The sequence below is a fragment of the Melospiza melodia genome, chromosome 12 (genome assembly GCF_035770615.1).
Source record: "Melospiza melodia melodia isolate bMelMel2 chromosome 12, bMelMel2.pri, whole genome shotgun sequence".
NCBI lineage: Eukaryota > Metazoa > Chordata > Aves > Passeriformes > Passerellidae > Melospiza > Melospiza melodia.
Genome location: NC_086205.1, coordinates 25,912,049 through 25,925,063, shown reverse-complemented (window position 1 = coordinate 25,925,063; position 13,015 = coordinate 25,912,049). Strand labels below are relative to the sequence as shown.

Here is a 13,015-nt window from a genome sequence, read left to right as displayed (position 1 = left end):
GGACACGAGGGTTTCCTGATTTATCAGCGCCTCAGCAAGAAACACTGAGGGATTTTAGGATTATTATAATATTCCACACAATTTGTCCGCTCCCACACAGGGATCAGGCGGAGATTTTTTTTTTCAGAATTATCTTTTTTTTTTTTAAAACTCCAAAAATTGCAATTATCTGAGCTCCATGCTCCTAAGGAAAGTCCAATCAGCGCAGGGAGAGATAAGAGATTTTTCACGACAATAAACCCTGACTCACATCATTTATTGCATTCACGATAACTTTGATTGTCTCACCCACAGCCAGGACTGGCCATGATTCACCTTTGGGTGATGATAAGAGCGTTTGGGTACTGATAAGAGCAGGAGCCCCGAGGCAGATGCCAGAGGGGTTTTTGTCCTTGCAGCAGCAGCCAGGGGAAGCTCTCACCTGGAGATTTGACCCCGGGTTCTCCTGTGGCCAGCAGCCCAATGAGGACACAGGCAATGACAGTCACCACGGTGAAGAGGGCAATGAGGGTGAGCTCCAGCCCACTGAACTTCCTGCCCATCTAGGAACCCAGAGAAACCCCATCAGACAGAGAGAAACACGAGCAACAGCTCTCAATTATAATTTTATATATATATATATATATATATATATATATATATATATTTATTTATTTATTTATATTTATATATATTATATATTATATATATTATATATATTATATATTATATATATTATATATAATTTATTATATGTATATTATATATAATATATATTATATATTATTATATATAATTATATAATATATATATAATTATATATATATTATATTTATAAATGTTGCTAATAACGTTTATAATTTAACATGTTTTAATTAAAATATGATTTTTAATTAAAAAATTTTGAATAAATTGTTCTGGTTGTAAGCCGCATCACCTAATCCCGAGGTTTAAATAAAACTCTACTTAAATGCTATGTGCAATAAGTCTCCAGTTCAGGATAATTCGCCCAGTGCAGATTATGAAATTATTACACTCAGAAACGCATTTTGGTCCCTGCAAATCACTGAACACAGAACAATTTACTCCTGAAATTAACCATGAAGTTTCCCACAGGTTACTAAAATTTCTGAAACAGAAAACAAATTAAATCTTTGTCCCCTTTTTTCCTTTTTTAAATGTTCTTTTCTCCCATAGAGCAAACACAAGGCTATTCGTTTAAAAATGAGGAACTTGATTGGTTAGAAATATACCTGAGAAAAGCTGGAATAAACCCTGAGGGCGTGTCCAGGACACGTGGGGAAGGCAAGGCAGAGATAAATTGCTTTTTTGGGCAGTGGCAGAACAGAGTGTGTACAAGCTCATGGCACAGTGGTTGCTGCTGGAATCACAACTGAAATATGGCAAATAACTCAATGGAGTCAGTGCCTTAAAAAGCTGTGGAAAACACGAGGTTTTCCCAAATTTATTTTTAATATTTTTGGTGAGAAAGGAGTGCTGAGCCAAGGGGGCTCTGCTGGCTCAGAGAACAACCCAGAGCCATCAACACCGAACTGTGCGCCAGCAATCAAACTGATTAAAACAAATTAAAACTAATTAAAACTAATTAAAACAAATCTCAGCAGCCAGGTCAATACACACTGGCAGCTACCACTGCATTTAGCTTGTGGTTAAGGGATTTAACCTCATAAAACAGAGTTAAATACAGAGAAATTGGTTCTTTTCAGTTAAGGAAGGGTGGGAGCAGGTGTGCATTGCACTGGCACATCAGAACACTTTCACATGTTTTAGTGATGACCCACAGAAGGGAAGAATACTTTAGAATGAACTATTTTGTGAGTGAAATAACAGTTTAAATCACTGTGTGCACCTGCTGCCATTTTTAACCCATCCTTTCCCTCCATCACAAACTAAAATCCCCTTTTGCTGTGTGGCCCCATCCAGTTGATACCATCCTAAAACTTAAAAACCCTAACGTTCATTTTTCTGAAAAGCAGGATTTTATTCAAGCTCTTGTCATTAAACCCTTCTATCTCATTGAATTTCAGTTCTTTCTTCTCCTGGTCTCCCTCCAAACCCTAAAACACTGGAAATAAATCCTTATCATTTATACACCTAAGTTATGCTATGTGATGAGCGTTCATCAGTGAGGCAAAGCTCTCCAGAACCTTGAAATAAATAATAATATAATAGTAATATAATATATATAAAAATAAGAAAATGAGAGCCTTACCTTAACGTTTCTGTGGCTCCTTCATTTGCTGCTCCTGACTGTGAAGACCTGGGGCTTTATGAGCTGCTGTTATCAGTTCTCAGCTGTGTTTGCAGAGCCCAGGGCCAATGGCAGGCACAGCCAGAATTACAGGCAGATTACAGACACTCTTTGGACTAAACACTCTTTGGACCTCAATATGAAGTATCAGGTTCTGCAAAGGAGTGAAGAGCAGCCATGAAATGCCAGACAGCTCATCCAGTGGCATGGCTGGGTTTTTTGAATCCGTTCTTCTCCCATATCTTTGTTACTTTAACCTTCGTGGAACTATCATGTTCCTCTTGTAATATTTCTGCTTAATCACCACAAGAAGTCATTAAACATTCTCAAATGAGGGAAAGAGCTGTTGAACATGTTGCAAGGGAGGATCTAATTTATGACCATTACAATTTTTATTGGAATTAACTATAAAAGATAAATCTTAAATCAATATAAACAGATTTCAGGGGATATTACTAATAAATGTCAAAAGCAGATGAAAAAGATGAAACATTAACACAGAAATGTTAAAATTTTATAGCCATGAGGCTTCAATCATAACCTTAATATGAATGCTTCACACCTAACTGGTTTTTGTCTTTTTTTTGTAAATGATAGGTGGGATTCTAACATTAAATCTGCATTTTCCAAAGGAAAGTTTTCAATTCATATTATCATGAATATTTACAATATTTTCAATAATAAAGAATTTTCAATAATAAAGAAATGGTTGAGAACTTCCTTCCTTCCTTCCTTCCTTCCTTCCTTCCTTCCTTCCTTCCTTCCTTCCTTCCTTCCTTCCTTCCTTCCTTCCTTCCTTCCTTCCTTCCTTCCTTCCTTCCTTCCTTCCTTCCTTCCTTCCTTCCTTCCTTCCTTCCTTCCTTCCTTCCTTCCTTCCTTCCTTCCTTCCTTCCTTCCTTCCTTCCTTCCTTCCTTCCTTCCTTCCTTCCTTCCTTCCTTCCTTCCTTCCTTCCTTCCTTCCTTCCTTCCTTCCTTCCTTCCTTCCTTCCTTCCTTCCTTCCTTCCCCATCTACCATCCATCCATCCATCCCCTCATATCAATGCCACAACTCCCAGGGACTCAGTGAACCAGAGGCAGAGTTTCCAAACCAACCTCACCCCTCCTTTCCATGGGAACAACCCCCAAATCCAAGAAAAAGCTGGAAACATTGCTAAAAATTGCCAGATATGCTGCTTTGTGAGTGTCCATGAAAAAACCAAAATGGTTTAGTGAAGATTATGAAGGCGACAACAGTTGGGGAAGCCTGAGGGGTTTGTTTGATAGATATTTGTTCTCCAAAGTTTATTTATTTCATTTGACTGTTCCAGGAAAGCCCAGCACAACATATTCCAGGGGTTCCATTTAACAATCTCCCTGCCCTCAATAAAACCATTTGCTTAAGTGCTTCCCTGAGCTGGCAGTGCCACAAAGCTCAGTTATCCATCACCCAGGGAACGCTTCCCTGTGCTCCAGAGCACACACCCAGCAACACCAGCTCTCCAGGAGGGTTTCCCAGCAGCTTTCCTGTGCTGTTGTGGGGTCCCCAGGACGAGGTAAGATGAGAATTTGACTCCAAGTTCTCAGAAGGCTGATACATTATATTATATTATATTATATTATATTATATTATATTATATTATATTATATTATATTATATTATATTATATTATATTATATTATATTATATTATATTATATTATATTATATTATATTATATTATATTATATTATATTATATTATATTATATTATATTATATTATGCTATATTATACTATACTATACTATACTATATTATACCATAGAAAGATAAAGGAGACATCCGAAGGCTAGAACAAGAATGAAGAATAAAAACCTGTGGCTGACCAGAGTCCTGGCACAGCTGGACTGTGATTGGTCATTAAATTAAAACAATTCACATGCTGGGTAAATATTTCTCCAAATCATACTCCAAAGCAGCAAAACATGGAGAAGCTGAGGCTTCCCAGGAGAAGAAATCCTGGCGAAGGGATTTTTCATAAAATATCACGGTGACACTTTCCTTTGTTTCCTTTCCAGCTCTGTTACCCCACAAAGGAGATCAGGGCAAGGTGTGAGACAAAGCTGCAAGGGGGAGGAATGGGGAAGGGACACTGAGAGCCCATAAAGACAAGGAGAACTCCAATAAGTGAAGAGCTGGAGCAGCCTGGTCTCTGCTGGCTCCTGCTTTGGTTTCCAGGAATTCAGAGCTGATTCCTCTCTGACAAAAAGCTGGGAAAAACAATTGTTGGAAACCCAGGGGTAAAGGCTGGGCTGGAGAGAACGGCACAGGAAAGCAATCTAGGAAATGAGGTACTGTTAAAAATGCAGTAATTTAAAAAGAGACATTTATCTCTTCGCTTTGAACAGGTCCATTTTTAATTAAATCACACGCAACTTGCAAAGCTCGTTAGCTGGGCTGAGTGAGCTCCCTGACATTCCTTCAGTCAGCAGGGCTAAAAATTGGGGTTTCAGCTACAGGACCATGCTAGGAAATAGAAATGGCTAATGCTTTGCCTACAGTTTAGTAAAGGAAATAGAAATGGTTTATGCTTTGTCTACAGTTTAGTAAAGGAAATAGAAATGGTTTATGCTTTGTTTCCAGTTTAATAAGATTTGTTTTTTCACTGTTTTGCTGTCAAACATTAGATATCAGTAAGAGTTACAGCCCCTAATTCCTGCAAGGATCTGTTGGCACATTCCCAGCCCAGCCAGGACCGTTATCCTGGAAGGATGTGTGGCACAGAGCCAGCAGGAACACACTCCTGTGATCCCACCTTCCTGCTGTGCCTGGCTGAACCCACCCTGCACTCCCTCTTCTCCAGCTCTCCAGGCTGGCTCTGGCCACGTCCAAGCAAGAATAAAGGCTGAGCTGTTTTCAGGGGCCCAGAGTCTCCTGCAGACATTCAGCTGAGCAAGGCAAGGAGCTGTGAAGCCTCACCAAGGTGCTGAAAACAGATTTTCCCCCAAAGAGGCTCCGGAGAGAACGAATTTGGATGCATCCCATGTTGTGTCATTTTCCCAAAGCACATCACAATTCAAGATCAGATGCTGTGAGCTCCGACTCAGACAAAAGCAGTTTTCATTTTATAGTAATTGACAACCAAAATATTTTGATTTTGTTTACCAAACAGACGGAGAAATAATATCAACTGAGTCATTTCATTGCTGTGGAAAGGCAGAACATATTTGAAGTTCATTTTCGAAGTATGTGCAGTTCTTCTCAAGGAAATGCAAATAGATATGCTTTAGAAATGATTTTTCTAGATAAATATGTTTCTTTATGTCTAAACAACGGATCTTTATTCTCATTCCAATACCACTTTCGATCCAACAAAGTATGGCAGAGGTGAGGAACATTAAAATTTAATGCCAGTGGAATTTATGAATTTTTATTAGGTCAAATTAGAGGCCAGTGATAATTAGAGATCAGTGACCCTAATAATGATGACAAAAGTAAGAATTCCAATGGATCTATGGCTTAGAAAAAGAATAAATTTTGCAGGTCTCAGTGCAAATGAGGAAATTACTTGCTGAGAGTCACTAAAACACAAAAATAATTACTGGAAGTCAGTGCAGAACACACTGCTCAGGTGATGACTCAGTGGGTAAGACCTGAAATCAGAGGAGAAATGTTATAACAATACTCCTAAAACCCCCCAAACCCTCTCATTCTTATTTTAATTGCTGCTGAACACGGAAAGCACGAAGCGAGAAGGCGTCAGATGTGGAAGGAACAAGTGTCAGGATGGTTTGAACCATAATCATGAATATAAATCACTTGATTATGTCTGAAAATTAATAACTGCTGCCGCTCAAGATAGCAAAGGGTAGCTCTTAGTACAGCCAAGTCTTATGTATTGCCAATATTTATTATCTACCTTCTCAACTGACACAGAAATTACAAGATTGCATGAAAAAAAGGGAATATTTTTCTTTTGGCCATTCGTGCATAAATATCAAAATGTGCCTGGCATTATTACTTGATCAAAATCTATCATCTGCTTTTTGATTTTTTTTTATTTTTTTTAAGCTGTAATAAGAGAACATCAGGGATATTCCAGAATGGAAATATCCTACAAGCAAGAGATTTGAACCTGGCATTTGTAGCTGACAATGTTCACTCCAGGATAGAGATCGCTGCCTGTAAATGAAGGGGAAAAGGACAATTAATATTTGCTTCCAGCTAATTGCTGGCTCCAGATAATGCACCAAGCTGAAAGTGACTCTCAGCTGCATCCCCCCAGCTCTGCTTTGGGCAAAATGGAGAGAAAGGAGAAAGAAGTTTAATAAATTAGCAATTATCTTTACTCCTCAAATATCTGAATTCACAATTTGTTGATTTTCCAGACCAAGCCCACTGTGGGTGCTGGTTTTGGGGTCCTTTTGATGGGAACAACTGTCAGGTTTTACTGTCAAATCATCCTTTCCTCAACTGCTTCAGCTTCATGTGGGGTTTTTTTTCTCCATGTTCCTTCCTACCTGGAATGTACCAGCAGGAACCTGCTGGCAGACCTAGAAACAGCAGAGATGTTTTCTGCACAGGGACATATCAAGGTTATTATTGAAGTTAAATTTGAATAAAGTTTCAAATAAAAATCTAGGTATTGCTTCCTATGAAACCTAATTGGTGAAAAGTTGAAGAACTGGTTAAGAAAGGATGTATCATGTCTCAAATCCCTTTAAAAAATATCCTTCCTTCTCCTTTGATTCCTTAAAAACAGGGAAAATTCTTAAACCTCCCAAGGCATTAATTTTGTGCCTTCTAGAAATGCAAAAGTTCAAATGTGATGTGCTTAAGTGAAGCAGACACTCTTCAAGAATTCAAATATGGACAAATGAGAGTGTTGGATTTAAGAGGCCAAATCCCCCCTCTGTATTTAGGCTGTCCAAAAACTGACTAACATAAAATAAATATTGGCACAACCAGCTCTTCATGCCAGTTTGGGGACACATATGCCCAGAGCACCAGGACACCCAGGAGGCTGCCAGCTCCAAAGATCCTTGAGTCATACATCAGGCAGGTCCAAAATAGCCTTGGATGGATTTTGTAATGCTAGTTAAGGGAAAAAACCCAATAAACTGGGGACTCTTTAATTTCTTGCCTGTAAATATGCGTATTTTTATGACCAGAAAGACCACAAATTTTAGGGTTTTTTTAAAAAATGAAGGTTAATATCTAGGTTAATAATTACAATAATAATAATTGAAGCATTTTAAGGTGAAATTACAGATCTGCAATAATGACAACAACCTAAAAGGAATAAAAACCTCCAGTTAGTAAATAACACTCAAAATGCACCTTATAAAGTCCCAACTTCATTATCCACCATTCCTACCCTATTCCACTGAGTTTTTTCATGTTTTTACTGAACAAAAGCTGAAATGACAGATTGGAGAGAGGAAAAGATAATTCTGAGAGGAGCTGCTCAATGAAATCAGGGCTCTGACCCCTTGCAGGTTTTTTGTCAGAGCTTTTCTGCTGCTCCCATGACTTTCCCTGTCCTTGCTGCAGATGGTCCAACAGCCAATTCCTGAGTTCCTTGCTGCTCCTGAGCAGGAAACAAAGCAAAGCCACCGTTATTATCTCTTGATTCCTCGCCAGCTTTTTGCTTATTTTAGACATGATACTGCTGGATAATATTCAGCTTTGCATTTCTTACCAGTAAAAAAAAAAAAATAATAATAGATGGCTATTGTAGGAAAACAAAAGGATTAAAGGCTTAGGAGCTTCGGGTGCACGTTTAATATTCAGATATTTGTAATAACAACCGAGAGATGCACACAACATCAGTGCCAAGAGAGTGATTTCCTTACACCTGGTTTTGTGTGGTAATTCAGGGAGCACTGCCCAGAAGGGCTGGGCTGGGCAAGGGACACTGATGAGGCAGAGCCCAGCACCATCCAAGATGTGGGAAAACTCAAAATCCACAGCTTTGACCTTCATTGCCACTGCCACCTCCATGGAATCTCAGCTCCTGGTTGTTGAGTCTTAACTTCTTTTTTGCCAAGGTCGTGATTAAACGTGTGAGATAATTCTTGTTGGAATTCAGAGGTTTATTAGTTCTTATCTATGTCTCACAAACCCTGAGTTCTGCAGCACTTCACTCAGACAAACTAAAAATGGAGCCCCATCTCTCTCTCTACAAGGCCTTTTAAGGATAAACTGTCCAGTTGAGAAATGACACCTCAATTATTTTTACTTAACCCAATAATCAACCACCCATGGGTGCAATGGGGACTTTTTATCCAAATACACAAAACCACCCAAACCCAGTGGAGAAGAAGGAGAAGAAGGAAAAGAAGAAGGAAAAGAAGAAGGAGAAGAAGAAGGAGAAGAAGAAGGAGAAGAAGAAGGAGAAGAAGAAGGAGAAGGAAGAGAAGAAGGAGCAGCTTCCACCTTAAAATTTCCGTCTTGCTTTATATACATAACTACATTCTAAACCCTTAAACTCTGAGTTTCCCACCCTGTGATATCACACATTTCTATCCAAACCCTACCTTCACAATCCCAGTTCCATCATTCCATTTTGGAAGCTCTCCACGGCCTCAGGTCAATGCAGTGTTCTCTTGGGGGTCAGTGCCTGGCAGCACAGAAAATTTTAAATTCTCATTAACCAGGGTTCCAACACTTAGTGACCTCTAAATTGAACCCAAGGGTAATTCTTGTATCACTGGGATTAAGGATTCCAATCCTCCATGAAAAAATGTTCAACCATGCCACTAGATGCCACAAATCCTTGCAGATTCTGATCATGGTTCCAAGTTTTCTCTCCAAACACAACAACTGGAAGATAGATTTGTTTGGGGGTCTTTAATGATGTTTTTACAGTCTCTTGTAATTCAAGTGGGAGTGGGAATGAAGGCATCAAACAGACTTTGAACAAAGTCTGGGGACCAGTGAGACTATGGGTGTTCATCACACCTCGGCAGTTCTGCTCCTAACTGGAAGATTCTCCATAGGAGTGACGCCTCCTCAATACTTACACACATTTATTTATATAAACACACTTAAATACATTTATTTCAGCTGACTTTAGGAGTCCTTGATCACGGAGATGCCCTGGTCAGGCTCAAACCATGAGGATGGAAATCCATACACAGATTTAGAACTCAGACTACCAAAATGTCACTTCAACAAATCATTTAAACAACTCCATCTATTTATTTTTTTATTATGGAGCAAGTAACCCTAAAAACAGTAATTAGGGAACTAGAAAGAGGAAAGCTGATAAAAACCCAGGGGAAACAGTAAGAATGTTTAATGCAAAGTGTCCCCAAGGTGTGACACGTCCCAGGGCACATCACCCAGGAGCCCGAGGCACCAAGGACTGGTGTCAGGAGAGCCTCAGGGCTTTATTAAATGTAGGAGCAATACCTTGGCAAATTGGGCAGGGCTGGAAGCACCACGATAACCCTGAATCTGCATTTTGAGGCTTTCAGGGCCCGTGGAAGGTGTGTGCTGTGAGATAAAGCAGCTGCCTTTGAAAAGGAGACTTTAATCCATTAGATATTTGCCATCTAAATAGCTCCACTCTGCTGGACCTGAAGCTTTCCCTGCAACACAAGTGCTGTTTCCCTTTTTTTCATTCTCCCAGTTATCTTGTTTTACAGCTTTCTCCACTTCACTCCTTAGCCTACATTTAGGCAATTATTTCCCTTTCCTTTCAGCAGAAATACAATATCTGATGGTGGCAAACAGGCAGAGCACACAAATTCCTGAGTCTCACTCCAGCATCTTATTACACTGCCCCATTTTCTCATTTGTTCTATAATTATGGGCAATTAGGGCCGAGAGCACCGAGGTCAGTTGCCATAAAATCTCCATTTTAGCTCCTCTGTAGCTCATTGAAATCCAAATGGCACAGAGGGGAAAATATGCAGAGTTCAGATTCAGTGAAAGCAAAGTTTTTAGAAGGGGCTTCCTTCAAGTGCCCAAATCCCAGAGCAGCCCCTCTGTGGGCACAAAACCATAATTGGGACTCACCCTTGCCCTTTCTGGTTGTGATTCTTGGAATAAGGGTAAAACTCATCCAGGAAGACACAGCTCATGCTCTGAGTCTTTGAAGAAACCACAGATGTTAAATCATGTCTGAAAGTTCAAAAATTATCTGATTGGAATAAAATCATGTACAGAATCAAGGTAAATCAGTAGAAGGTAATAACTCATTGGCTTATGAGATATTCCAGAGAGACTGAACTCCCTCACACCTAGAAGGAAAAAGAATTCCTTACATTTTCCCTCCCTTTTGTGTCCTGATGGTCACATAGATAATGCACATTCAACAATTTACTACATTTCTCAAATGATTAAATATATCACTCAGTTCATGGGAGTTTATGCTTCTTAGTTGCTCCACCAGGGACACAAACTTTTTTCTCTGACTGGTGTGGATGCATTTCTGCTCAACTTCCTCGGAACAATCCCTTTGCACCCTGAACCACTACAGCAAAATCCAAACACAAAACATGTCAGAAACTTGCCCTGACTAAATCCCACTGCTCTCCAGTGTGAGAGCCCCATAATTGCCCAAACTGCTGCTTCAATAAGGCACTATTTGCTTATTTTTCTATAGGATTTGCAGCTTTAGTGACACCATAATTACAGCAAAGATGCACAAGTCACTTAAATTACCACAGCAATTAAACCAGACTAATGTGCCACAATTATTTCCTCCAAGACAAACTTTCCAAGAATCCTTTATTCCTTTGTTTGATGCCATCCAACACTTCCAGCCTCTGTTTGCTTTCCCTGTGTCAATAATGCTTTGGAAGTGGCAGCTAAAATTCCAAAAGTGAAGGCAGCAAATGTCACATGTAGAATCCTCAGGGATGAGCACAGCTCAAGAGTTTTGCTGTTGGGGTGGCAGCTCTCTGCTCTAGCACTGAATACCCATGGAAAGCAATTATTCATGTTAAAAAGCTTGAATTTACCTCCAAAACGCTCCTGTATTCAGAGCTCTGGCTATGCAAAAACCTCATTACAAAAGAAGAGCATCGAGGCAAAATCCTCTAGTTTCTGTGCCTAAAGGATGGAGGAACGAAGTGACACCAGGTTACATAAAATATTGATGCTCACTTTTCAGTTACAGGGTTTTATGTGTTTTGCATGCAAAAGGTCTTCCTGCTTGGAAGGTTTACTACCAGAATAAATTATTATTACAACGTGTCTTTGTTTCCACAAGTGCTTCTTCAGCTGGCAGCAAAGAATAACTTGGGAGCTGATGTACAGACAGTTTTCAAAACTCACATTTTTCTCGAAAATTTAAGTGCAAGGATATCTGCACAATCTGTGTAATTTATCACAGTGATTTCTGTTGGGGCACCTCTGCAAACAGGAGGAGGTTTGTCACTGCATTTCAGTTCACATGCAGCAAAGATGGTAATATCCCTCCCAGTGGTTTATTATTTTTATTATTACTTGAAATGCCCAAATCCCATCAGACTGGGCTGCCAGCACAGGGATCAGCCATTCCCTCCTGTCCTGGCAGCAATTTCACCCCTGCCTTGCCTGGCACGCTGCCACTGGAGCATCCTCTCACAAACCCAAACTGCCCTGATATTTCCTCTCTTTATGGGAATATCAAAGTCCCCAAGGGCTTTAAGGTCTGTTAAGAGCTGTCCAGAAAATCTGCTCCTTGCTCAGTGGCTGAAGTGTAAATGAAAGAGCTCTGTTATCATCAGATCAGGTGCTATCTGAAGCAAGCTGGGGACAACTCAGAGGGACAGATAAAGATGTTGGCCTTGGAGCTGGGAAAAGAAATGCTGCAGAGTAAAGCTGTGCACTCAACTTTGCATTTTTAAAGCCTTCAAACCTCAGTGTTGAGATGAGACAGTTTATAGGAGGAATAATTAGTAAAGCCGGGAAATAAATGCGATTATTTCTATGACAGACCTTGTTTATCGTGAGGAAAATGTGAGCTAATTCAGGCTTTAGTCCTGCAAACCAAATTAACTTCATGATGTTTCACTGGGCCAAATCATGCTCTGCGTTGCCTTCTTTAGTAATTATATCCTGACAGTGCATAATTAGTGTCTCAGGCTGAATTCCCCCACAGCCATCAAATTGCAAAGAAAATAAAAACTAAAACAAGGCACAGGTAGAAGGCTCAGGAGGAGCAGGAGTGGGGTGTGTGGGATGGGTGTGTTTAGTGCAGTCACACACAGGGCTAATTTAGAACCATGATTTTCCTGACTCCAGCTGGATCTAGACAAGAACCAGGAGGCTCAGATCTTGTGGAGAGTTCACCAGCAGAGCCAGGAATATCCATTTGCCAGAGGAGGAGGCTGAGCACAGCAATTTTTATTCTGTTCCTGCTCTTCCAGCACAGATCTTCTTCTGTGAGCCCTCCTTGCCAGCTCTGGGGGGACAAAGGGGTACCAAAGCACAGAGGGACACCTTGCAGAGACATAAATCCCTATGGCTCATCATCAGAAGTGTCCACCCACATGTTTCATGCGTAATTAATTAACAATTTAGCTGCTTATGATGTTCACTCCATATATAACCAGAGTTCATGCCAGGGAGCTTCATCAGACAAACTCCTCACCCAACATCAACCCAGTGGTCAAAGCTCTCCTTAAGACAAAAATCCCAGAAAATGTGTCTGGATGTAAGAGGCACAAAATCCAAATTATTGCTTCCACCCAGGGCTCTGAGCAGGCTGAGACAATCCAGAAATAATCTGTTCCATCGGATTTTGGGGAAAAAACCAAAACCTGGTGTGAGCCCTTTGCTGGCATCAGCTCAGGGGGACAGAAACTGCGGC

At 40.1% G+C, this 13,015-nt stretch overlaps 1 protein-coding gene across 1 annotated transcript in view; it reads right to left on the bottom strand.

Moving 5' to 3' along the window:
- SI (sucrase-isomaltase) overlaps positions 1 to 11,250 on the bottom strand; it is a 55,508-nt gene extending 44,258 nt beyond the window's left edge. Inside the window, exons 1-3 of the mRNA XM_063167391.1 lie at positions 11,181 to 11,250; positions 2,213 to 2,405; positions 422 to 542 (exon numbers count right to left, since the gene is read on the bottom strand). Of these exons, the coding sequence (XP_063023461.1) occupies positions 422 to 542 (121 nt within the window). The 5' untranslated portion in view covers positions 2,213 to 2,405; positions 11,181 to 11,250. The remainder of the gene's footprint in view (positions 1 to 421; positions 543 to 2,212; positions 2,406 to 11,180) is intronic.
- Between the last annotated feature and the right edge of the window lie 1,765 nt (positions 11,251 to 13,015).